Source organism: Scomber scombrus, chromosome 2 (genome assembly GCF_963691925.1).
Source record: "Scomber scombrus chromosome 2, fScoSco1.1, whole genome shotgun sequence".
NCBI classification, from domain to species: Eukaryota; Metazoa; Chordata; class Actinopteri; order Scombriformes; family Scombridae; genus Scomber; species Scomber scombrus.
In genome coordinates, this window is record NC_084971.1 from 22,260,370 (window position 1) to 22,288,009 (window position 27,640).

The 27,640-nt window shown below is 39.3% G+C and overlaps 1 protein-coding gene across 1 annotated transcript; it reads right to left on the reverse strand.

Annotated features, from left to right (window-relative positions):
* Positions 1-885: 885 nt before the first annotated feature.
* dkk2 (dickkopf WNT signaling pathway inhibitor 2) lies at positions 886-13,786 on the reverse strand. The gene is made up of 4 exons (XM_062439551.1): positions 13,583-13,786; positions 4,032-4,182; positions 3,198-3,329; positions 886-1,136 (listed from the first exon to the last, which is right to left on the reverse strand). Exons 1-4 carry the CDS (start codon positions 13,784-13,786, stop codon positions 886-888), a joined length of 738 nt encoding a protein of 245 aa, XP_062295535.1.
* Between the last annotated feature and the right edge of the window lie 13,854 nt (positions 13,787-27,640).

Consider the following 27,640-nt stretch of genomic DNA (forward strand, 5'->3'; position numbering starts at 1 on the left):
GTGCAAACATTCTTACTCACACAGTTGTATCACAATAGATTGCAGCTGTATGTGACAGATCAAACAAGGTTTCCTCAACGGACGCAATACTTTATCTCTCTTCTTGTGGCTAAAAATCGAGTGAGGCGCTAATGTCCCAGATGAAACTCATCATCCTAATGTAAATGTTCTTTCATTCTTTGGTTTAAGAGTATCATGCGTCACATTGAAGTCTCAGGATGCCATTACACAAGTCTGTAAGCTCTGTAATGAACAGTGTATGAGATTAGTTCCTCATATAATATGACCAGTATTTAGTGGGTCTGGACATTGTTTTTGGTTGTGAAAATATTGTAAAGCAATAGCTGAATAGAACTGAACACAAACAACATGAAGAGAGAGATGCTGAGATTTTTCATAACAGACAACAGAAGATGGCAAAATTCAGATCCAGTAATAAAACAAAGGATATTCATGTCTTTAGAGCAATTGGACTTTAGAGTTTGGTGAGGAATGTACTGTGTATTATTAATATGGCTTCTCTGTACCTGTCTTATATGTCTGTTGCTTCCATCTGGAGAAAGTCCACACCTACATCACAGCACTTCCTGGCTAATGTTTTGGCTCCCTGAATGTCATAAAATGGTGTATGTGTGCATGTGTGTGTGTCTGAGAGTGCATCTTTGTATGTCGGTGCAGGGATGGACGACTCACAGCAAACACATTAAAGCATTCCCATTTGCTCTCTGCTTGCTGAATAGCAAGCTTGAACCCACACAGTCTGTTCTTTCTCTTGTTAGTCTCTGTCTTTTGCTCCTTTTCAATACAGCCACAACCCATCCTTTAAAAAACTTTCTCTGGCAGATGGAGAGAGAGGCCTCTACGCCGACAGCAGCTGCCTCCGCTTCAGATCTTCTGGCACATGTGGAGCCTGGACTTGGACGAGGAGGTGGCGTCTTTCCACACCTTGCAGGAGAGGCCCTTGGCACAATCACAGCGTTGGAAGATTTCCAAACCGTGAGAGCCTTTCTTCCTCTGCTTGGTGCACACCTCTCCCTGCCTAAGCACCGGCTTGCAGATTTTGGTCCAGAAATGGCGGGCACAGCAGTAGCCCTCCGAGCAGTCTGATGAACGCAAGCAAGGGTCGCCTTCATGTCCTGTCAGAGGAAGAAGAGAGACAACGATCAGTGGTGAACAATACATCTCCAAACAGTTTATCAAGATGGTATATCTCTAATCAGAAAACAGAAACAAATGCTTCATCTGAGACATAAAAGACCTGCATGAAATTATAAACCATTCAGAATCTTGGAGTTTGCTGTATACTGCTCTAGTTAAAGAAAACAAGGGAAATGTATAATCATTGTTCATTATGCCATTATGTTTTCCATACGGATACGTTTATGCAGCGCTTTCTTCAAGTTTCAATTCAGATTGCATTATGTGTGGCCATGTCAGAGACAAAAGAAACATATGAAGCTCTCCGCATAAATCAAACAAACAATTTACTTATTCTGTACATTAACCATATCGTCCCATCTGGTCTGTGTCTGATATTCTTGGCAGGATGTTAGCGTTACTCTTATGAATGTATTAGTATAATTAGTACAATTTGGCCATGCAGGCTTTCTGTGAAAATCTTTTAAATGTGTATCACCTCTTTCCAAATGCTGCTTCATCACTCAAACTAGTAATTCTGTATCCTTGACAAAACCACACTTTGCTGATTAGTAATTTCAATATGAAGCTGTGACCTTCAGCACGATAGACTACTAAGCCTGACTGCTTGCTCAATGCTTTAATGCCACTGAATCTCCTGGTGTATTTTACTCATGCAGCAACTTGTATAAGGCCATTATAATGCAATAATGTTTAAGGAGTTGCATTGAGGCAAGCGTAAATGAAAGTAAATGGCCTTATTTATCACATCTTAAAGTAGTGCTGCTATTTTCACATTGATTTTAGTATTACAGCCTGCTGTCTTGAGGGTGCATTTAGAGTTAAGTAATTTAAGTGTCTCATTAAATGTATTGCTTTATGGATAGACCCCTACATTAACTTGAATCAGGTGACATGAATGCTAAGCAGGGGGCTCAGAGAGTTATAGCTATAATCATGCCAAACCTGCATTCTGTGGTTTTCACTTGTCTATCACACAATGTGTGCTGTCAGGGAAAGTGTTCATATAGCTTTATGTAGGTGTAGAAACAGCAGGGGCATTGTGGTTACTTCTAAGTTCCCCATGCTGTGCTTTGGGCTCTCGGAGACTGACATATGAGCAGAGGGGTAATTATCAACATAGTTTGTGGACTGGCGTTGCCCATGAACTCTGTAGGACACGCAGACAGTGAAAAAACGAATGATTCAGTCATTCAGGCCAGGTTCAGTGAGGATGGCAGTAAGGAAGATGAGAGAAAAGAAAGCAATACCATTAGGTAAGGTAGGCAACCGCCTGGGGCTCCCAACTAATAGGGGCTCCAAACGGCTATAGATTTATTAGGATGTTTATAAACATAAAATGATGTTACTATTGTAACTCATTATACCCAAAAAATGCTTACAAAAGGCCCCCAACACACTTAAAAGTCACTTAAAAGTCACTTAAAAGCACACCACTTGACTTATTGCTAAAGATGCAGAAATTCTTCAAGGTAACATGCAATTCAACACAGCATTAAACAGTGAAACAGAGTTGTCACAGAGTGCATTTATAAAGAAACAACAAAGAGGAAGAACAACTAGCAGGACCACAGTTACTACAACTTGCTGTCAAACCGTCTCATTTTTTAGATGATGGGAGCATCATCTAAAATGATCTTATAGTAGCCTATAAGACAGATGCATTCAGGACAGAGGGAGAGACGTGTGCAGCAACCTGTTGGTTCTAGTGATGGACGTAGTATTCATATCATTAAAGTAACAATACTGCAAAATACTGACTCCATTACAAGTCAGTTTAAAATTTTGAATGCAGGACTTTTACTTTTAACATACTATGTTTAGTGTGGTATTAATTGTTTTAAGTTTTGAGTACTTCATCAACCATGATCAATACTGACATTCTCAATTAGAGAAAGAATGAAAATAAAGCCAAAAGGGTCCCATGATTGAGTTTGCCCTAAATCACTAAATCTGCCACTGGACAACAGTGATAGTGTTTAGAGATGACAGTGGACATGTTTTGAACATAACATCCGAGATATGCAGTCAAATCTTACCTTTAAGAGAATGCTTAGCATGTGCTTTGCCACCCTTCCTCCAGTTGTGGTCTTTGTTGGAGAGTTTGTTATGCTCATCTAAAGCTGAGATGTGAGGTGAGAGCACACTCTCAGAAATAGGCACACAAATATCTGCAGATTGATAAAGGAGAAAAAGTATAATGGTGAAAAATCACAGAAGCAATACCAGCCTTGCCAAGTTTGTTTAAAAAAAAATCAAAAACAGACATTTTCAACCAGCTTGGCTTGTTTAAAGACCAGAACCCTGTTTTCCAAAAGCATTCTAACTCTAAGTTGATCTTAGCCTAGGGTCATTTAGCCTTAAGGTGCTTTTGGGAAACAGGGCCCAGATCAATATCTTATCTTAGCCTATGTTAGTGGTTACTGACTGGAACTTCTCAGGAAAATTAAATGCAATTGTAAAGGCAGGTAACCTCTTCTCACTGTGTGTCAGCTTGTCAATTAAAAAGAAGCAGCGTGTCTGCTGTCTGCTACACATACACACACTCCTGCCATTCACACGGTTTATTACTAAAACAACATGCCAAAATATGACCACTGATTCCTAACCTCTGGGCATCAATTTAATACAGTTCAACGATAGTTCAGGATTCTGTCTGAAAGCATGTGTTCAACATTATTTAAATATACTGGCTCCTTCACTAAATATCTGGGATAGATACTGTGGTAGTGTTTGCTCAGTGACCTGAAACAAGTCATTGTTTCCAGAATATATTTGCATAAGACAAGAAATCAAATTTTTCCATCGTTCCCTACAATTACAAATAACTGAAACCAACATACACTCAAACTGTGTTTGTGTCAGGTACGTACAGTTACTGCAGCGGTTCCCAGGACAGCACATGGCATCTCGATGGCAACGCTTCTTCCTCCTGCGGCAGGTGAGGCAGCGAGAGGGAGCCTGTTGGGGACTGTGGCAGTAGCTTCCCACACTGCATTCCTTGTCATTGCTACAGGGATACATCTGCTGATGAAAAGAGATGCATTTACTCAGAAAAATTCAGTACTCCATAAGCAGATATTTAAAAAAATGAATTAGCACAGCTGCAAAAATATTTTAAGGAATGCATTGTGCATGGCAGGACTTGGTTGCACATGGTAGCATTTACATTGCCCATTTGCTCAGAAAACAAGTCCTACAAATGAAACAAAAATAGTTTTGGTTCATGCATTACAGAACAGTATATATAGTAGAGCATTTTCTGATCAAAAACCCCTATCGGCATGACATCATTTGTGACTGTCACAAGGTGCAGTCATGCTTTGCTTCACAGCTCTTTGGTTTCCAGAATAAACATCCTTCTTTAAAAGTTAACTTTTGAATAACAATTGCTGTGGATAATACCTTAATTGATGCCAATTTGACTGCAATTTCTCTTCCAATAGGGCATAAAACAATATGAAACGTAGTGATTTTGTAACTCCCACACAAAGACATCAGCTGCATCCACCACATTTTTACCAAAGTAACAGAGTGATGTGTTGCAGAGGGCACTACTGGTAAAGGAAAGGAACCCCTATATAACTCAGACTTACAGTAACACTATATTGCACTACTTCTAATTTCATTCCATGCACCACAGTTGCATCATGCACCTCAGGCCGCATGATTAAAATTGGAACAAGCAGTTAACAAGTCAAATAAAACTAGTGTTATGTTCAGGTTAGTGGTCTTTGGAGAGACTCAACACCCAGAAAGCCGCTGTGCAATTAGACTAAAAACAGGACCTCAGAAAGCCCAACTTAAATGCAGTTCATCATGCTAGAAATGCTGAGTGTTTCTTTATGAGACTATGAAGGAATTATTCAATCTGAGAAAATCTGATGACATGTTTTTTAGCTGTATTTGCATGCAGGCCTCTGCCTCAGTGCCACAGAAACTATAAATAAATGGCAGTGTTTGAAGAGAGGAATGCTGGACCCCTGTTATACTGATGGAAGCCAAGCAACTGATGCTTTGAATGTTAAGAGTCACGTTACTTGTAGTCACAGGTTTTTCATGCTGGCTACTCAGAATGCTCAGGAACTGTTCTCAATAAAAAACTTCAAATGCCCCAAAATTGATTGTTCCTGGAAATAGATGTTGCTGTTTTACTAATGTAATTATTGGTTTTGCACAAAAAAACAAGAAGCAAAAAAATAAATAAAACCGTTGTGGCCAAAGCAGCAAAGAGCTACAGCATCATTTAATGAACTCAAAACTAGTTACTTGGCTCAGTACTACTGGGGATAAGTGGAAAATAAATTGGTTGTTTGTTTTGGGTGAACTGATTGTTTGAGATTATAAGCTGTGGTCCCTGTGAGAGTAATTTTTGGATTTTCCAGGAGTGGACAACATGTTGTAGGGATTAACATCTAATTCACTGCTATTGTCTGGTCCCAAACAATGAAGTTATTAGAATTTCAAAACCAGAAGGAACCGCTTCAGTTTCTCTCAATCTCAGTTGTGTCTAGATGTTAACCCTAAATTTTGCAAAACTGTCATGGGCTGCTTCAAAATATTCTTGCCGTGCTGTTTTATGATGTGAAGATGCTTTGGTTAAAATCTGGTTAGGTTTAGGGCACAAAAACACTTGGTTATGGTTAGAGAAAGATCATGGTTTGGATTAAAATGATCATTTGAAACGTGGTGTGGGTTAAAGTTATTACTTCTTTACAAATCTCGTGAGAGTTTTCGCAAATCTAGGGTTACCATCTAGACATGGCCATTTCTCTCAGTGTTCAGAGGCTTAATGAGTCTACAGACATAATTGAGGGGTAATTACAGCAGCTAATCATACTCCTTTAGAGTCAATTTAGCACAGTTTGCATGGTTTGTTTAAGTATATCTTGTTTTTACACAGAAAAGGTTGAGCCATATTTCTGTTAAAAAACGAAAGGTCCTCAAGTCTTTTCCGTAAGTGGACTGAAATGACCAAGCTTGAAAAACCACTACCTAACAAACATCCATTGTCCATAGCAGCTAGAAGTACAATTAAGGCCAAGCTCACTTTTTCCATAACAAGTATGTACACCAATGAGAAGTTTTACTGGAACCGCTGTCTTGATATAATTCTTTACACATGCAAAGTCCTGTCGCCGTTAGACTTGGAGCAGGAGCAAAGGGTCTTGACATAAATTGTATCACAAATCAAATGAACTCGTCATACAACTGAAATAATGTCACGAATTTGCATTGAACTCATCAAGAGAGGGGGACATTTTGAACAGCTGCATGACAGCATCAATACCCTGGCTCAGGTCCACATCCGTTGGGTGAGACACAATAAAGGTCAGGCGACTGTGTTTCTCCAATTGCAGAACATCTTTATCTTATTTCAAGCCATTCATTTTGATTTTAGGATATTGTTTATTGCATTGGATGGACTGAGTTGTCAGACATTTGCACAACACAACACCTATTGAAATATGCAGATCAGTAAAATGAGCAGGATATGAAATCTGACTGTGTAAATTATGTCCAGTGTAGACTGACATTAGAACAACATGTTTGGCTGGCACGCCACCACCGGCACCACAACCACATTTAGCTGGCATTGCACTGACAGATCTGATTTAGTGTGGCTTACCACTGACAAACATGGAACAATAAACGTGAATGAACATGAAAAAGGTTTAAATCAGAGTAAAATCATTATAGCCACAATAAAAAACCAACTCCATTTTGGGGTATAAGGTCAGCTGAGAAGGGCTGTCATAGCCAAAAGAACAGGCATCATTCCAAACATGAATGTACACCACATGTTTAAATCATCTCTCAACAATATCAATATTTCAGCACATTAGAAGTTGTTACTTGATGTGCATGTGCCTAGGAAATTGAACAAGATTAGACTCATTGGACATTTGCCATACTGACTTTCTCAGGCTGGAAACACATGGAGGCAATGAGACAGTCATAGAAAAATGAGCAGGAATATTAAAGTGAATGCTCATCCATCATTATGACAAATTCCCATAATGCAGATGCTTAATGTGTTGATGAAAGTAACAAAGCCCTGATGTTTGATGGACCTGAAAGAAATCTTAATTACTGACTTATATGTTAAGACATGTTCTCCAAATAATGATAGTATTATTTTAAAGGGGCAGTCCACTGATTTGAAGTTATGTGAGAACAGTTTTATAATATATCGGCATGCTCTGGAGGAGCTTTATCAAATCTGACAAAATAACCTAACTGGTGATGTCATCAGGGTTTCACAGGCTTTGATTTTGGAGACTGATTTTTTGTTTTTGTTTAAAGCCTAAAAAATAGGGGTGAGTGGTTTAAAAAATCGTTCAGGTAGAGTCTCATAATCAATTGCATTATGAAAGTGTAGGATGCATGATTGCATCTCCCTTCTCCTCATCAAGGTAGAATACAAAATTTCCCTTAAAGTTGGAATACTCATTTAATTTAGGCTGTTCTTTCTCAAACAAAATAATCTTACAGGAAATAGTTTGTTGGAAATAGACTTGTTTGTTTTATTGCTGAACGTAAAATGAGAAGACAAAAACCTTTCTCATATTTGCATGTTGAGAACAGAGATAAAGCCAGGAGGCAATTAGCCTAGCTTAGCATAAAGACTGCCTCGCTATCTTCCAAGGTGAAGCATTCTCCAACCAGCACCCCAAAGCTCACTTTAACATATTCTATCTTTTTTGTCTAATTTGTAAGCGGAAATTATGTAGTGAAAAATGTGTGGTGCCAGAAGGAATTCTGTAATCTATGTTTTTGCTTATTCGTCTGCTCAGCACTTCTGTGCCGTGACTGCTGGTTGCCTGGAAACCTCACTGTGACCACATGACTCCAGGGAGTCACTGCACCCAGCTGTTGTTCGCAAAGACTTTTACATCTCTGTTTCTGTAGTGGCTAAACAGGATTTTTAGATGTTGGGTGGATTTTAGGAGAGAGCCAGGCTAGCTGTTTCCCCATGCTTTCTTTCTTTATGCCAAGCTAAGCTAATTGCATCCTGGATTCCTTGGATCCTGGAGTGTTATAAATCTTATGATCTGTCTCTCAGCAAGAAAGTGAATGAGCATATATCCCAACATGCCAAACTACTTCTTAATTCAAAAACAGTTAACACTGAAGTTAAGACAAACAACTATTTTCTGGGTCATAAATGAACTTTCATGCTCAGCTGGGCTTTTCTGTTTTTGTGTCAACTGCTCATTTAGAATAAAGTGCGCATTGCCATGGACTCTTGGTGTAATCACAGCTGAGGAGGGAAATATGCTGGAAATATTGTCTGAAGAGAAGTTCAAGAGAGTGCAGTGGGAGCTTTTTACCCTGACATGAAAAATGTGCTGTTATCTAAATATGAAGACAAATGGGCCCGGCCACATGCAGTAGTACTTTGTACAACCTGCTCTGATTTCTATCTGTCTTTTTGGCCAGCAGGCTTGGATCGATTACAGCACATTGCACATATAGGAGGGAAGAGCACAGTGAAAGAAGAACGGGGCTCACCTCCTCCATCACAGCTAACCGCAAGACAGCCCTTTGAAACCCAATGATACGAGGCTGACCCCCAAATCACGTATGATAATCTCGTCTTATCTTGTCATGTTTTAAAACGCCTCATTCGCAACTTCTGAGGGACGTGGCTTCATTTGGATGCATCTCATTCATCTCACATCTTTTCTCTGTTGCTCCCTTATTTTTCCATAGACAGACTTCGTACATAAAAGCGCAGCCTTGGATCCTGCGCAGGAAGTGGGTTGAGAGCTGTGTACTCTGCAGCCTCTCTTGGTATGCTGGTGAGACGATAAAGGCAGAGACAGACAGTGAGCCATAAGGGAAGCCCCCGGCCATGTCTCGTGCTGCTCTCGTGCTGGTAAAGCGCTACGGCTTTGAAGAGAAACTTTAAATGTGCGGGAGCAACAATCTACAAGGGATTTACTGCAGGATATACAGGGCTTTCAACCCTCCTCCTGGTTTTTGGATCCCTTATTTTGGATCCCATATTTACCAAGTCATTCCAAAGTGCTGATATATTTCGATGGAACTGTAGTGAAATACGCAAAAAAATGTGTCTTAAAAACCATGTTAATTTAGAGTCTGAGGGTTTAAAATGTAGGAACAGTAGAAAATTATTGGGATGATGTGGTGGGCTGACTTTAATCTTTTGCAACACTTTGTTAAAAAAAAAAAAAAAGCATTATTCCTGTTTTCTTTGAATGCTTCCCTTGAAAAACTGCAGCACCCTCCCCACAACATGTTCTGATACAAATCCTGACAAAGAGAAAGAGCGGCTGTCTTCGCATATGATAAAAAAAATATATCTTTATGAACCATGGCACAAGTGAAAGCTGTCTTTTTTATGAAACCAGAGTGACAAAATATAAAAGATCCCTGCTCCTCTGCTCTCCTAAAACAATCTGGCGCCCCTGCCTTCAGTCAAAAGATAAATTACAATACCTTCCCCATTTTCTGACACCCTTTCCCACCCCAATGATTTTCATACAGTCCCTTTCTGTTTGTATATGGGATGTTAGTGATTATATGTGGCATAAAAGCTGTACATCCATTGTTTTTATGTACAAAACACTATAATGAATCTTGAGTGAAGGACGTCTTCACACATTTTTTGAGCACTTGACCCTCAGAGATCAAGCATGTAACCTGAAACTGTGAATGGTTTTAATGAGTGTCAGAGGCCTTAACAGAGTCAAATAAACGATGTCACTGAATAAACAAACTTCATATGCCCTGAAAGCACAGACAGCCAATATCAGATAACATAGGGATGCCTGTGCACAAGTCATTCGTACAAACCATGTCTTCAAACACAGCTTGGTGGCTTGGTGTCTTTCATCACTCAAAACACATGTGTTTATGGGCATGTCCCTTTGAGCACTAGAACCTAAAGTCTCCAAAAACGAGACGTTCCTTAAGTTAAGTATACATTCTGAGTTGATCTTATTCATCGGACATGAAGAAAGGCACACAGTTGCCATACATGGCTGCTCTCTTCAAAGACTATCAAAGGAATGGGGAAAAGCTCTTGATGGTAATCTAGGAGATGTGTTAGCTCTAAAAGGTGTAATCCTGAGGAATGAGAGGTGTATGGGTCTCCTCTCTCATTAACAGCTCCAATTACAGTAAAGGAGGTCGCCACGTGAGGCCCCTAATGGCTCTAGTTCAGGGCCCTCACAGCACCCAAGGGAGCCACAGACTGAAAAGGCGACAGGAGACTGAAGCACAAGTCGAGCTGAGTGTTAACAAGCAGTCACACCTCTCTCTGCCTTTTTCTTTTCTTTTTCTCAGCTCATTAGGATCACTTAACAGTCATTTTAGGTTAGAGCGGGACTAGGCGCTGCTGAGAGAGAGAAAGTACGTGGCTCTACTTTTATAGGCAGAGCCCTCGGAGATCGCTTGTTAAAGTAATCTCTGCACTGAATTAAATAAAGCAACTAGTTAAGGCTGGCTGACCGGCTGCTGATGTTTTACAGACACCTACTGCATGAATGCTGCCACGCTGTCGGTTCCCTTGTGGGTTCAGAGGTTACAGTGGTGAGCACTGCCTACCCATGCTATCCATTTCTGTTGGTTTCAGTCCAAGGAGCCAACAGTGCCACCCACGAGCGCCGGCTGTCAAAGTCTTAGAGGCCTGAGCTTTGGTTTTGTCGGTTTTACTTCAGTCGGGCTGATGTGAAAAATGGTGAGACAACGGAAAAAACACTCTGCCCCAGCAAAAGGATAGCCACAATCTGACCCTGGTTTGTGTGTGACTAATGTAACTCTTATCACCAAATGTTGTCAGCAGCTACAGGAAATAAAAGCACATTAGGCTGTCATATCCTTCCTATACCACAAGACTTTGACCAGTGTTTCTAATCTGATGGATAAAACACCAAATTACACCCTGGTTTGCTGCAGTGGCTCGTCTCTGCAGGGTGTCTGCTCTCCCTTCCTCAATCATTTGCTACATCTGAAAGTGAGCCAATGAGGTCAAATTATTGTGTGATTTCTTGCAATTTTCTGCATATTTCTTAAATATTTGTCAGGCCTCCAAACAGAGCTGCCTCACACCATATAAAAAAAATTATCTATTCTTCACCGCAGACTGATTTTTTTATTTTTCTTTAAATGGCCATGGTGGGGAATTATTGAGATTCTTACTCACATTACTGGCAAGCTCACAATCACTCACATCGTGAACCCACTGCGAATTCTCCAGAGGTGTGACAATCTGCCAACTATTCCTCACCAAATATAACACACTTAACAGCATGATAACTGGACCATAAATCTACTTGCAGGATATCGAAACAGAGGACTGCCATAAAGCACACCCCAGATGAGAAATTTGAGTTGCTGCCGACCCATTTTCCAAAATTACACCCAAGGCTTAATCAGCAGTAACTCACTTCACAAATGCAGAAAAGATGAACATATGTTCAGGGGCCTACTGTGAACCACTTTAGAAAGAAAATGACTCAGTAAAGTGTTGTTTTGTCTAATATAAACTGTTTTAAGACATCCACTATATTAAATAAATATTAAATAATTTAAGGTACAGTAATAATAGCTGACCAGTGTGCCTGTGATCATTCCTAAACTAAATCTATGCCACACACTGCCATTACAGCCTCACAAAGAAAGCAGACTTGTTATCTCTGATTTATTTAACTCATAAATGGCTACTGTTTGATGAGATGCAGAAGTGAAGTTTGCTTGCTATAGTGTCAAGCCGCGTATTTGGCCAAGGCTGAGCTGTGGCTGTTACTTTACAACTCTGGAAAACCTCCTGGCAGCAAGAACACACACACACACACACACACACACACACACACACACACACACACACACACACACACACACACACACACACACACACACATATATATATATACCCCCCCTCTTTCTATAAATGCTATTAGCCATCTTCATTTGGACACACTACACCATACACCATGACATTTTACTTTTATAACAGTATAGTGGTCTCTGCACACACATATTGTTTCCCCTCAGTCCACTCTTCCAAACCGCTCCACATTATTGTAATGGCTAGGATGTAAGAAGGCATTCAAATTGGGGTCTGGCAGGGTTGCTTGAGGTTGGATCTCCGCACTCCGCAGAGGAGAGAAAGTGGCTTTTCCATAATTTTCTTATGCCTGAGCTGGATGTCAGAGCGCTTCTCTCAGCACTACACCCTTCACAGATATCCAACACTATCACTACTGGAAGTGATATTACAGACAGCTGAACAGGGCAAATGTAAACATAGGTTAGCGTTAAATGTAGAGGGGGAGACTGTCATGCAAAAACTGCCTAAAAAATGAAGACAGGAGTAATCAGCTATTCCAGAGAGCTGATTAAGAGACTCAGCCTGCTGTAGGGGGGTGTGATGGAGATGTGGCAGTGCCATCTGCTGCTCAAAAAGATACTGTGAGGCATCAACTGCTAGTCAGGGCTTAACACCAAACTCTATTAATTAAAACTTACAGTCAGCTGTATCTATTTATTTATATTTATTTACATAATTTCTAGGAGATGAAGGACATTGCAGTCTTTTGTCCATTTTTTTTAAGACTGATGTGTCATGTTTCTTTCTGCAGCACTTCTTCACATATCCGTTTTCCTAACCGCCTTCAGAACTACAACATCCATTTCTCAGAAATTAAAGAATTTTACTTTTCCAAACAACAACAGCCCCAATTTCTCACTTGATAAAACTCACTCATAATGTTCACAGCCTTTTCATGTTTGCCAGAGTGAAACTTGCCAAATCAGTCACATTTCGTATCCCACCTTTGCTGTCAAATTACAGTAATATGGCACTTTGTTGAAACAGCAGGAATTGATAACTCTTTGAGTGGGTATTAAGTGGTTGGTAAGAGTATTCCTCAGAGGCCCCACAGTAAGAATCTCATAATCCCAGCAAGCGTCTGGACCACTTTAATGACACTAAGACCCAGACAGAAAATTACCCCAAGTGTTAACTTTTTCTCACATTTCTGCTGCCATTAATGATTTACTGTGGAAGTGCGCTACGACCGACAGTGGCGTCAGGTCTGAAAGGCAATTAAGGTTTATGAGGGGTCCAATCCCTGCAATTTCCAATAACGATTCACACGTGAGAGAGCTTTTTCTTATGGCACAAGGCTATTTTGTCCACAGGCACATTTTTGGAGACATACCGCAGAATTACGCACGCTTGTCTGTATCCATACTCATAATTACATTAATTGTTCAAAAAAACAATTTCCTTGTCATGTCTTTTAAAGTAAATTAACACCAGTTTAAGTATAATTAAATTATAATTAAAACAAATTGTAGATTAGTCCTTTACCCAATTTCGGGCTGTGCGTAAACATGAGATTGGCATATGAATTTCTAAGTTCTTGGACAATTATAGAATTTAGATTACCTGCGCAAGGACGTTATACTTCTTGGTGATCCCGGTGTGGACAGTAGCAGAGCGGTTTGTGGCGGGCGTGGGTGTCTCTTCCAGCAGAGCTGGCTTGATGGAGTTCGCCTTTGGGCGCGCCTCTGATACCTGGGATGTCCCCGTCCTCAGTGTAGCGACGAGAAACATCACAGCACAGTATCTATTCCATGTAGAGACAAGCATCCTTAAAACAAATACTGTAATGCCGCAAAAAAGGGAAAAAAGGCAAAATTACTTGAATAACCTAAACTGTGCACGAAGGTTTGTGCCGCAGAAAATGAAGTATCTCAATGAGAAGTGTGCGCCCTGGCAGTGTCCATGCGTTACGCTTGCCCGACTGCAATACAGAAAGTAGTGATGAGACCAAGTTTTTCCTGAAAATCAGATATTCAGAAGAATGACTGCCATCGACACAGTTATCTGAAAGCACAGAGAGCCCAGTGTGGAAGGGAAACAACGAAGAAGTGAATCTCATAAAATGCTGATGCTCTGAGGGTCAGACAGAAACTTGACAAGAGGTTCCACTCTGTCTCTGGCTGTGAGTGAGCACTTAGTCCTGCTGCCGGGTGTTTTATGATCTCGGATACTTTCTTTTTATAGGATTCTAATGAGTTTGCTTCCTCCGCCCCTATTCACAACTGACAAAGAATGAAACTGATCTGTGTGCGGCACTGCTGCTTGCGCATTGTCGTCTGGACACCGGCACCAGGAGCCCCGTTGGGAAAAAGCTATAAAATTATACACTGTGTATTTTAACTGGGCGCTTGACCCTTTTTACTGCGAGGCGGTTGGGTGCATAGGAAATGGAATAAAGCCAGAGTTAGGCTGCTCTAAAGACGGTTTGTAAGTAGCCTAAGGTGGAACATTTTCCACAGAATGAATAGGTATCACTAGGAAATAGTTACCTGTCTTTGTAATGATGTAACATCTAAAATATCTACCCCAAATCAAAACAACAAGTGCTTTAAACTTTTAACTGCTGCTTCATGATGCATGTCAGTGATGTCCCAATTATCTTTAGTATGAATGTGAAATGTAAATAAGCAGGAGGAGGTTTAGGGTCCATTTAACCTGCATTCCAGTATAACTTAAACTATCTGATAACCATTGTTTTCCCTGTGTGGGAAAGACATCCCTCATGATGCAAGGAATGCCAATGGTGATAAAGTTAGTGATATAAGTATTATAGAGGCTCCTTTGTTTGATTCTCTATCAGGATAAGTTATATTCATGTTGGTAAGATAATGCATGTGGAAGCACAATGAACTCGTTCTGTCCCAGACAGGTCAAACCTATGATTTTGGAGGAATAGTGTATTTAGTTCAAAAGTCTCGTCTGCATATCATTTTGATTTTATCAGTTCTACCTCTCCAAATGTATAGAAATGTATAGCCTATCATATACTGACTTTAATCTTGCATGCACATTATTGGGAGCTATATATATATCATCGTAATATCTACTCCATGCATTAATCATGACTCCTATCCCCTCTGATATTTGTTATGCACAAAAAAAGGACACTGTATGTAAATCAAGCATTTTAACAATGTAAAGAAATAACCAGCCAGTCACCAGAACCATCTTTTCCCACAAAGGCTCTAATAATGCTTTAGTCTTTTCACAAGTTGGAACTATCTATTCACTGCTGGAAGCTTGGCTGGGCTGGGATGAAACCAGTATACCGGTAAAGGCTTCTGACCTCAAAAGTGATCCATCACAGGCTCCAATTCAAAGTGTCAAGTTCTTTTGTTTGAGACAATGGACAACCAACTGAACTGGGGAGTGGGAGGAAGTATTGGACTTGTTTGATGTAACTGTAGATGCTTAGAGGTGATACTATTTTAGCCACCTTTGTCACCCGAGTGCACAGTGATTTACCTTGAAAGACTGCCATCAGACAGTCGCTTTCTGACAAAAAAAGCATTTTTTTAAACAAGCCATTTTCACAGGAAAAGACATAAAGTTATACATCCTAGAGAGGCGTGAGACTGCAAAAATAAATTTCAACTGAATAAGTGTCACTGCCATTGTGAAGATTTCATTAATATATTCTGTGGGATAAACGAAAGATTATGTTCAAATGACGGAACCAAACAAAAACTTTGCCTCAGAGCAAAAGCTTTGCAATATGAATATGATTTATTCCATAAACACCAGGTGATGCCCAGCTGGATTTTGTCTGCCTTCAATGTGACTGATTAAACAGCTGAAAAAGTCCCTGAAGAGAGGGTGAAAGTGTCTCGCAGTGAACCAGACAACCAAAGAAAAGAGGGATAGGGCTGGTTTGGAGCATCTATGGAATTTCAAACAAATTAATCACTTTAATACATGCAAGCAGAAAAGGGGAGACACTTAAAATGACATATTGCTGCTTTGGAGGGGAAGAACCAGCATGTTGATGCTTTGGTGCTGATAAGCGTGGAGATGTCCAGGGAAACCACAGCCGATGGGATGTGACAGGCCTGAGTAACAGATGAGCCTGTGAAGGGAAGGTGATGCAAATGTTTTTGGACAGCGAAGCTTCTGGTACCTTGGATTGGGTTCCTCATGTGGTAACACTGTGCAGAAGTTTTCAGGGATGGCAGTGTGAGTGCTGCTTTGTCACTTTTTCAACAAAGCAGGTTAAAAAAGAGCTTTGAGGATGTCAACACTTAGTGTCCGAAACATGATCTTTAAAAAAAAAAAAAAAAAAGGAGGAAATGCCTGGCTTCTGACAGCTTGGCTTTACTGAAATACAGAGAAGATCACCTGAGCCAAGATTGTTTTCTTGGCTCACTCAGTTGGAAAGAGTTTACCATGGGATTAACTTATGTTCTGAAATGCTATCATCACCTCAGCCTCGACACAGTAAATCACATTTGACCACTATTTTGCAGCATTAATACTCTAACAACACAGACATTGCTGAGTCTCAGATGTTTAAAAATTCAAACCATCTGTAAAATAATATCTGAGAATGTATCAATATCAGTTCACCTGACAACAGAAAAAGCAAAGCACTGCTGCTCTGCAATCTGTTTCGAGGAAAGATTAAAGTTATATCACAGCAGGTAGACTGCCTTGAAATGAAAGACGTCCTGTCCAGTGGAGTTATAGTAGTGTTAATGTTGACCCCAACAGTCATTTGACGCAGGTGGTCATCTGCTGGGTGCCACAGTCTGAATCTATAGCTGACAGACAGCGTAAAAGGCGGACTGAGTTGCATGCATATAGTTTAATACTGGTCCACGCCCATTGACTGGATTTCGTTTCCTGGATTAAAACAGACTTATTTATTTACAGTTGCCTAATTAGTGACTAGGTCCTGTTTATTAAAGCCCGATGCCTTCAAATGGAACTTGTGAGGTCATATTTCAACAAAAGAGTACACAATATTTGGAAATTATATGGTGTAAGTCATTGGAACTGTGTCACAAAGTGACTGACATTAAACATGGACATTCCCTTTTCCCTTCTTGAAGATGTTGAATGAATTAAATGAGTGTTTTCTGCACTTTGATGTGACACTAGCAGCTAAAATGGGTAATTAATACAAATTATTACTATTTATGAATTATTAAAATATGATAAAAGTAGCTGCCAAAATAAAAAGCACATTTTTGCATACTATTCATCACAAGCTTTCATAAACTCTCTGTTTACAAAGCTGTGAAAACAATATCAGTGATCATTCAAATGGTGTCATATCGTGAATAATGAGTAACACAACTTCATTTAAGGTGCCATACAGCCTTGTTTATACTCATGAGACACTATGGCATTGGCCTCCACAGATGGCGCACATTTGCTTAAGGCGTTGTTTGTTGTAGTGTACTCCAAAACGCCAGACGGCATACAAACAAAATATTCTGTGAATAATCAGAGAAGGTCTATCTATCTACAGTCTTGCAGACTTACATGATACTCCCTCTTTACTACAGAAACTGTTCATTTTATTTTATGACCCCCAAGCCCACCTCCCCCATGTTGTCATCATAATGGCATGCTACACGACACACACCCCTAACCCTAACACTAACCATCTCACTATTGATGTCTAAATCTAACCAATTGGGCATGTATTAAACTGGATGTGTCATGTAGTAAAATGGGTGTGTTGTGTAGATAGTGTGAGTCTGCACATAGACCTACTTGAATGAGCAAGAAGTCAACAAGTGTTACCGTTAGATGGTCATCATCCAACATGGCTGCTCATATTGCTCTGGACCTCGTTGTTGTTGAAGAACGTATCTGCTGATGGCTTTTAAAACTACAAAGGCAACACAAGAGCAGATGGTTTGTCAGTCCCTTACATCCAGGGAGACATCTCGATATAAAGTCGTATTGTGAGACCGATAAGTGCTATCAACGAGGAAATGCACTTCAGCTACCTCTGCATGTCCATGCACAGCACATACCTAGAGACAAAAAATCAGAAGTACATGATCAAGCACCATAGCAACTTGCAGAGCCTTCACACTTGACACGAAAACGAGATGACATCATTTTTTAAATGCACACCCTCATACCGGGGACATTGCATCAACCATAAACCTATCTTAAGACTATAGTGAAGACCTACTTGTTACTATAGCAACATGATTAAAGAAATGTCATTGGTATGTTGGTATGAGATTTGTTACTATAAAATGTAGCTATTTGACACATAATATATCTGGCTTGTTAAATAAACCTTCTGACAGAATATGTTTCATTAAAAAACATTTTTAAAGTATAGTTTTTGAATATTTTTTAACAATGATCTGAAAGAGAGAAATGGAAATGACTGAGTTGTGTTTATGCTGTTTATGTTTTTAGTGTTATAGTTTTCCAACCGACAAAAATGTTCCGTGGTGATACTATCTTCTGTGTTCTGTCATGTGTCACAATACATTGTGAGCTTTGCTATGAAAGTCATTTACATTAAACAATATCATTATAACAATATTTAAAAACACAACGATCAGATTAGCTCTGTAAGAGTTTGTTCAGTGCTGTGACTCGATATAATATTTGAGTCTGTCTTTATGCACCTTGCTTTTGTTTTTCTTTTATCTTTTATCTGCTTGCTGATTTCAAACAGTGCAATTTACAATAAAGCAATAAAGTGTCAAAGGACAATGATACAGTGTATTGTGTGATATTTATGAGAGCAGTAGTCTGTAGACACAACATTTTACATGCTCTGTGAAGTCCAACATGAGATTAAAGATCTTGGAATTGGGTTTAAGCCATTGTGGGTTGATCTTTTTGTGTGACTGGAGACAGTGTAAAGACCCACTGTGGCACAGTGAGACTGGGTCTTATTAATGGATCACACAATCCTGGACTGGTTTCACCCTCCTGGTTGACCACCCGCAGCCACGCATCAGTACAACACATCAGTCAGCCCACCCTGAGTCTGCCTTTGATTCAGGGCCGTTCAGAAATGTGGGTGTTTATGTTCTGTGCAGAATATGGGGTTCCCCACAGTTGAGACCCAGCAACATGTCTGTAAATCATGCTTTGTTAGTGCGGTAGAGCTCAGTGAAAGGCTGTCTTGCTGACTTTGATGTGAGTCACACACAACATGCATATGGGCTACACCCAGACGAGATGATAAACAAATGATCCAAGAGACTGTCTCTCCCTTCTTTAGTATTTCACTACCTCCACGGCCTGCAGATGTGAGCTGGCGACCTGATGACGCAGATCATAAGGCAGGTGGCTAACCATTAGTGCAATACACTGTGAGGAAGTAGGTCTGATTCCAGAAAATGAACCATGTGGACGTCATGAGAAAAGCACATTTGTTGGGAGTTGTTTTGATTTTAAATGCAGATGATTGTTCTTATTTTTATTACCGGAATTTTTCAGCATGACACTGATGATGGATTATGTGGAAATCTATTCTCATTAAGAGTCGTTTCCGAACAGGATTTTGGTTTGCTTATTTCACTGGTTAATTTAATAAATTTATCCCATAATCCTTGATTTATTATTTGTAGAGATGAGTGCATATCTGGACAGTTTTCCTTCAACACTTGTCTTTTAAACTCTTTCCAAAAAAATAGAAAAAAGCATCCTATTCATGTGTTTATAATAAAGTGTGAGCCTTGTAACAGTAAGTGCCTTCTAGCAGATACAAGAACCAGAAATTAAGAAATTTGGGAAGAAAAAGTGTTTTATTCAAACTTGACAACAACTAAGACACTAACACTTTTGTTTTCCAGAGATAACTATTACTTAAAACTGATACATCTCTATTCAAACACAGTGTGTATGGATTAATTTGACCCTTTTTATAATCTATTTTAAGTAAACATTAAAGCAACAAGTAACACGTGAAGAAAATGCAACCATAACATACAAAGAACCCAGACAAGCACACAAATAACCAAGTATAGGCCTACGAAAGTGAAAATGTGTTTAGTTTGCTTTTGACAGTGAATACTGTTGAGACAGATCTCAGGTCATCAGGTGGTTTATTCCTGAATGGAGGACCAAAGTAACTGAAAGCCCCTTTACCAGATCTGGATTTCAGCAGGTACAGTAGGTCTGACTGAACTGTAGTCAGCCAGCAGGTCAGAAATGTTCAGGGGAGTCAGACCATTAAGTGCTTTAAAGATTATTAGCAGAACTAATACATACACATAATATATTAAACATATCATATGAATGTTTTCTTTACATTTGGAGCCTCAAAGACACAAAAGCCTCCAAAGTGCTTAATTACAACAACTGTACTTAGATGAAGGCAATTATTTTGTCATTAGTGCGGTATAAATTCTGATTAGGTAATCTCTGCCATATGTGTATGTTCATTGGTCAATGAAGGAAAGTAATTTGTAAGACTTAACCTAACATGCAGGAGTGTAGGATGGCTCTAAATGCACAGTCCTGTGAATATAATCGTGTCGAATAACTTCCGCTGAAATCAAATGATTCATTGTTCCAGTCATTCCCGCTTTACACACAGCGCACGTCCTGTGGCTCTGATCTGGATCGTTAACAACATCACTTTAATCAAAAGTCCAACACTGCTTTCATAACTTCTTTCAACTCCACATTCCAGCAAGATGTGCAGTGAGAAGTGGGCACGGCTCTGTTAAAAAGAGGACATGTTGCTCAGCGGATAATTGTTCCTATCCTCTCATTTCCGAGGAAGATGGATTAGGCCATTTCCGAAGAGTCAGGCCTTCAGTTGGGAACATGAATGCGTCCAGTTACTGCCTTTAACTGAGTCAGATTATTTAATCGATAACAGTGACCCTTCTCTGGCAGAGAGCTGACCACATGAAAGCATGCAGCGTTCTGGTAATCAAGGGCCCAGAAGGCCATTCCTGCCTTGAAATCAAAAGATGCCCTCTTTGCCTTGGGCTGTGGGAAGTGGCGACACACAGAGGCACACTGTCACTGCTGCTCCTGCTATTTGAAGTCTTCTTTAAAGATGTGGCTGTCTGTCCTCCTGATGTTTCACTATAGATAATACATATAAAAGGATAGGAACAGCTTGACATGCCATGATTATGTCTCATGGGCAAAGCATGTAATGTTAAGACATTAGAGCACAGGTATCACACACAACAATAGTGTGTATACATTCAAGGCTTTTGTTCATTCTTCAGCAGCACAGTTGCTGCGATACTACATGGGAGGAGGGACGATTAAATATAGTTGTCTATGTTGAGGTTGACATATTTGAAAAGAAAATTTCAGCTTGTGGTTTAGACCAACATGAAGCATGAATAACAGACACCAGGTACATATTCAGCAGAGCAACATGCAGTGGGGCCAAAGTCTGGCAGCTTGTGGCCAACTCTCCAAATGAGATTTATGATGTGTCTGACCAATATAGGCTATAAATACCATGTTCTCATGATAAACTGTGATTTTCCAAATATTCCATTGAATCAATATGGTAAACCATAAAATTAGATAATACCATCTGCGGGATTTTAATAGCATACTTAGAACCCAGCAGTGCATGGACAGCACAGATAAATGTAAGCTTAATTATTGCTGCTGAGATCCCCACGAGGAGTGTTGATTAGTTTTGACAGTAATAGTGTTTTAATTGAAGCCAGCCCCAGCCACATGCATGTGAGCCTGGTGGTATACATGCTATGTCTGGCTCACGCATGCACTCAGCAGTTTACCCTAAAGTGCTGCTTTAAAATGTCTGCAGTAATTACAAGAGCATACAATTTTTGGTCTGTGACTCACAGTATGTTGAGAAACAGTGTTTTCAGGTTTTGTTCTGCACTGTCGCCAATAGCTGCTTCAGCAAGTTGACACATTTTATAACAAGAGTTACAAAATGTGCTGTATACAGTGGAAACGCTGTACACATCGATGCTGTAAACTGTATTCTGCAATTTTACTGAGATCAACAGCTAGAGATTTGAAGTACTCTATATGATTCTGCTGTCATACATTTCAAAATCAATGTACTAAATTTCTCTGCCGCATACATAAATTGCAGATGATTAAGAGTGGAATTAATTCTGATCATCATAAATATTTAAATCTTACGTACTGTTCATATTCTGACCCTTCACAGATTCCTCTTATGCCAGACATCATGATTTCATTTAATTTTATTGAATGTGACAAATGCAACATTTTTGAATGGTGATTTTAACATTTTTTATTAAATACGAGTTAAATTTAACCTGTAACACTCTATATATAACAATGTTTAGGTGATTTCCAGTTCCTCCAGGAAATTGTGATTTTGCAATCTCAATTATTAAAGCAAATTTAAAAAATCTCACGAATATTTGTGAGGGCCCCAAACATAAAAATGGGCACTTTGGAAATTAAAAAATATTTTTATGTTGATGAATTTATTTTAAAGAAATGATTGACTCATTTCATTTTTATGCTAATGTTGAGGTGAAAGTATTTAATAAATGTTTATAAATGGAACTTACATACAGCATTTTCTTTTTTATATAATTTTGAGGCCATGATGCTCATGTTCAGAAATACATTTAAAAATATGCACAGAAATATAGTTGTTTCTGTGATATGCAGTGTGCTTTGTATTGAGGGAAGTGATTACATGTGATGTTTATTGATAGTAGTCTAGATAAGAAAATGCATTATTTTACTTTCCTTTTCTGCAGCTGTACTGCAAAAGGGCACAAAAGCCTCAGAAGATGTATCACAATTGGCTGCAAAATCAAACATTTTTGATTGCAGTAATCAAGAAAAAAGGGGGGGGGGGAAAACTCATCAAAACCCTGGAGGGACTGGACAAATGGTTCAAGTTTAACCTGAACAGTATGTAAGGGTTCAAAATTGTGTAATTTAGTGTCATACAGAAACACAACCAGAACACTGTGTCAAACAGAGGCTTGGGTACCTTTTCAGATCTATTTCCAAGTTAAGCTTTTATTTAATCTTTTATTTCCTTTTTTATAAACAAGTACGGATGCTAGCTTTTCATCAGGAAATCTGTCTGACAAAATGTAAAAATACTACACTCAATATTTTCAATTTAACAACTGATTTGTAATGACGAACACACAGAGAATTATCCCCCAGCTCTGCAGGTCCTCTCAGCTCTGTAGAGAATTTTTTACATCTTTCAACTTATTATTCTGGTCTTCTGTCATGCAACTTTACTGTTTTGGTTCATTCTATTCACTCTCATTAGTGTTATTTCAAGATGCAACAGGCAGCAGTAAAAAGGCTGTAATAACAATGTACACCAGCACTAAACTGCAGAAATTACCAGCTAGCTTGTGAACATAATGGAGCATTTAGCAGCTAAACAGTCAGAGATATCACTTATGAGCGCATAACAGAACAAAATGGAGAGTGAACATTTGACTTTTATTCATTAAGTGGACACAAACACAGCTCCAATTAAATGCCAATGTTACTCCATGTCTGTTGTAAATAACAATTTCACCACATCAGCTTTATAAGGTGATAATATGTCAGTGTTGTGTGGACAGCTTGTTGGCCAAATAATTAGTTGCAGGTTTAAGGTTGAATTCTTTGGCTGTCAATCTTTGAATTTTGATCCTTTAGATACAACTTTATTCATAATCTTTGTTAGTTTAAGTTGTTAAAAGTTAAACCTAAATATTTAAATATAGAGTTAAATGAGAAATTCGCAAGGACTTACATTTGGTAAGCTGACTTTATACTTAAAATGTTTGTGAACCCAGGTTACAGTTCATGTACAGTGCGAAGACATTCAGTGCCATGTAATCAATGTCTCTGTGTGTTATTTGGGGCTCTTCAATCTCTAACTTCCTTTCTGGCTTCAATCTGACTTCAGATCTGCCCATCCTAAAAGGTACTTCTTTGTTGTTCCTGCAAGCAGCTGTGGTGACATCATTTTTCTGTGATCACTCGCTATCAGTGTTACTGCGTAGCACTGGATTGAATGACTGCCACACAATGCTCCATTGTCCCCAAACCTGTGATGTCGGTGCACAGGAAAGTCACAGAGGTGGACCTCTTTGTACATTTCAAGCATAGGTTTCTATCAGTGTAATTCCCTCTCAGATCTTTTTATCCCTGCACATTTGTGACCATTCAGTCAGTCCAGCACTGAAGAATTATGTAAATCCAGGGCAATCCCAGCCTGGTTTGATTTTAATAGAAGAGTACGGAACTCACTTATTATGTTACCATTCTTATATAAGTGCCATATCCATTCTTATTTAGTATTTAGTAGCTATTTCTATTTATTCACTCACTATTGGTGGTTGTAATAGTTTTGTTTGGTGAGATATGAGAGATATTAAAGGGCTATATCAGCATGTTTGCAAGTTTTAACTGCTCTGCTGTAAATCATACATGTTTTATAATTTTGCTGATCATTTCTGAATTCATGAATGTTTTAGATTTTGTAATGTATTTTTCCTACTTATTTTTCCAGCTGCTGGTTTCCATTAATGTCCATCAATAGACTATTTGTTGTGTAATCCATTAACAATGAACATTTAACCTGTATTCATACAGTGGAGAACAATGCTCTCTTTCTCTGTATACACAAATTTACTCGTGGAGGTAGAAGTGTGTCTTGGGTCTCTTTGTCAATATGTTTGATACCCAAGTGGATCCAAGTGGCAGGAGAAAAAATTGTTTTTTGACCGAAGATGGACGAAAAATTACAACTATGGATAGATAGATAGATAGATAAATAGATAGACAGACAGACAGACAGACAGACAGACAGACAGACAGACAGACAGACAGACAGACAGACAGACAGACAGATAGACAGATAGACAGATAGATAGATAGATAGATAGATAGATAGATAGATAGATAGATAGATAGATAGATAGAAAGAAAGAAAGAAAGAAAGAAAGAAAGAAAGAAAGAAAGAAAGAAAGAAAGAAAGAAACAAACAAACAAAACAGACACACGTCAAATCATATTCCCAATACCACTGTACAACCACATTACCACAAACATTTTCGTTTAAATTTGAAATGTTTTCCATTTCAGTCATAGCTCACTCAGATGTGTTGGTAAGTGTTAGAATATTTCTGGTTTGGACAAGTGTGAACATATTGTTAAGTCAGAGCCCAAACTCTTAGACCTTCCCGTCATAAAGAAATCACTCATCTCTGGACAAGCAGGCTCTTTGGTCAGAGATGGACAAACTCAATGCCAACACTCAGTCAACACCAGCAACCACTCATCCACAGAGGAGCATAGTTTATCACACATTCATTCTGGCCGCAGCATCCTACTTCCTCCCTGACACACATATCTGTGATTTAGGTGCACAATGACTAGATCATTGAGGTCTAACTATGTAATCTTGTTGTTCCTGTAACTCAGGGCATCCGGTAGTTGTAATTGTTTCACAGATTTATAACCAAACGTTGCTAAAGTTCAAACAGTTCAGCAGCAATATCTGAAGGCCACTATGCACTATCACATTTTGGTCCCTGACATAAATCAGCAATCATGAGAGAAACATCATGAAATATTTGGTTGTCAAAAACGATGGTCCAGGATCATACTGGGACAGATGCCCACTGAATTCAGAGCTTTGGCAACCAATGAAGCATTGTGATGACCCGTCATCTTGGGGTTTACTGTGCAATCACTTGTCTGTTCTGCTCCACAGGTGGCTCGTTACTCCAACTAGGATCACCTTGCATCGGTGCTCCCAGGGGATAAAGCCTGGCTGCATAGCATTCTGCAATCCAGTGTTGTTCCCCTCCAGTCGTCCAAGTAAAAAGTTTGCTTACCCTTACTGTTTTCAGTTGGAAATTACAAAACAGCAAAGGTGAGACAGGAGACAAATCTGTGGATTGTGGTTCTCCAGGCTTAGCCAATGGAGCTGCATATGTGCATTGGTGTAGCTATGAATTATGACCCCCCTGAAGGACTATTATCTCTCTGGACACCCACTTCTCTTAATAAAATAATCCTACAGGAATTTTTCTCCAGCAGTGGGCCTCTAAAACTGTCATAACCTTTCACCTTTCTAGCATCAGCAATATCCCGGAGGCATAAGGCTTAACCTCCTGGAAAATCTCCGGACGTCTTCTGAACTGCAGCGGTGTGTCAAACATCATACATCACAGAACAACTGAGAGAAAAAAAAGTCAGTATAATTTTTATTACTATCATCCGTTCTCGTCCTTGGTGCTTTTATTGATTTGATGTGATGGAACCAGATGTGTCTAGGTGTTGACTTTGACCTGGTAAAACTTGTTTTGTCTTTGTCCACCCCCCCCCCCCGAAAAAAAATCCTTTAAAGGTAGAGCAAAGATGAAGTTCATTCCTATGGTATGTTTTCAATTAAACCAAAAAACGATTTGTATGTGCTAACAGTGATAAGTAAAGCCTGGCAACTTTTGAAAGAACATCTTTTGAGGAAAGTTTCCTTTCATGTGTCCCCGGCCAATTACTGTACACTAACCACTCCATTTCTAGGACAACAAGAAAATACGGGACAGCAGTCTTGTTTTTAAGCCCCCCCATTCAATTAGTGGAAGGGTTATCTTGGCAGTACATGATCTCATCACTCACAAATGATGCCTTATGACCATGTGGTGAGGTGCACCCTCTCCACTTACAATGTATAATCACTGGATCCTTTGTGCTGGACTGACCATTACTGCTGTTTACAGTACATCTTAAGCATGTTGCATCCTTTTCCTCCTCTCATCCTTCAACAACCAGCTCTCAGCTATTACTTCAGAAGCAACAACAGCCTGAAAACAAGAGTATTCATGGGGTTCATGGTTAAAATATTTTTCTTAATTGAGCAGCATCAACCACAAGCTTCAGATCAGCCATCTTTGATCAAACAACATTTGTAGAGAGTCCCATACGCTCAGCTCTTCAGCTGCTGGTATAGATACAAATTACAGGCTTTCATGAAAGATGGAAGCTGCTTTTCTCTTATTCTGACATTTGTTGTGTATTGTTGAGGGTTTACACTCATCATTCGGCTGGGTATTATTGTCTATTTCTTTTTTCCTTTCTTGTCTCCAGTTGGGCAATATGATTTGCAGGACTAACGGCTGATGTTTCTCCAGTTAATCAAGCCCTACTTCTTGCAGCAAAGTTTTCCTCCTCAGTCAGCTTTGAGGAGCAATGATCACATGCACACCAGTTTATTTGTGGTCTGTTGTACTGTGGTACAGTTATTTTGCTGCGTGTCTACCTCCGCCTTCAGTTTTTGTTTCTCCTCTTTCATTTAATTTAGCTTCTCGTCTGTTTGCTCTTGTCCAAATGAAGATGTTTGGCAATCACAATGAAATAACAGACGATTGTCAATTGCACTCAGACCTTGTCTACAGAGAAAGCGTAACATGAACAGCACGCTAGCAGAGCAACAGCAAGAACTCCATTTGTATGTCTACACTGAAGGCATTCAGGCACTGTGTTGAGAGTAGGTAAAACCTAAAAAGTAGGTTTTGAAAGCACTGAGAGCCCAATACACAATGCATGGAATTACACACATAAAATTAGGAAAAATGGACTTGAAGCCTTAAAATACACAGCGGGCAAAATGTGAGCCACTACACAGTTTCTGATAGCTGGATTTATTAAAATAAGTGGGTATCTGTTCCACCAGAC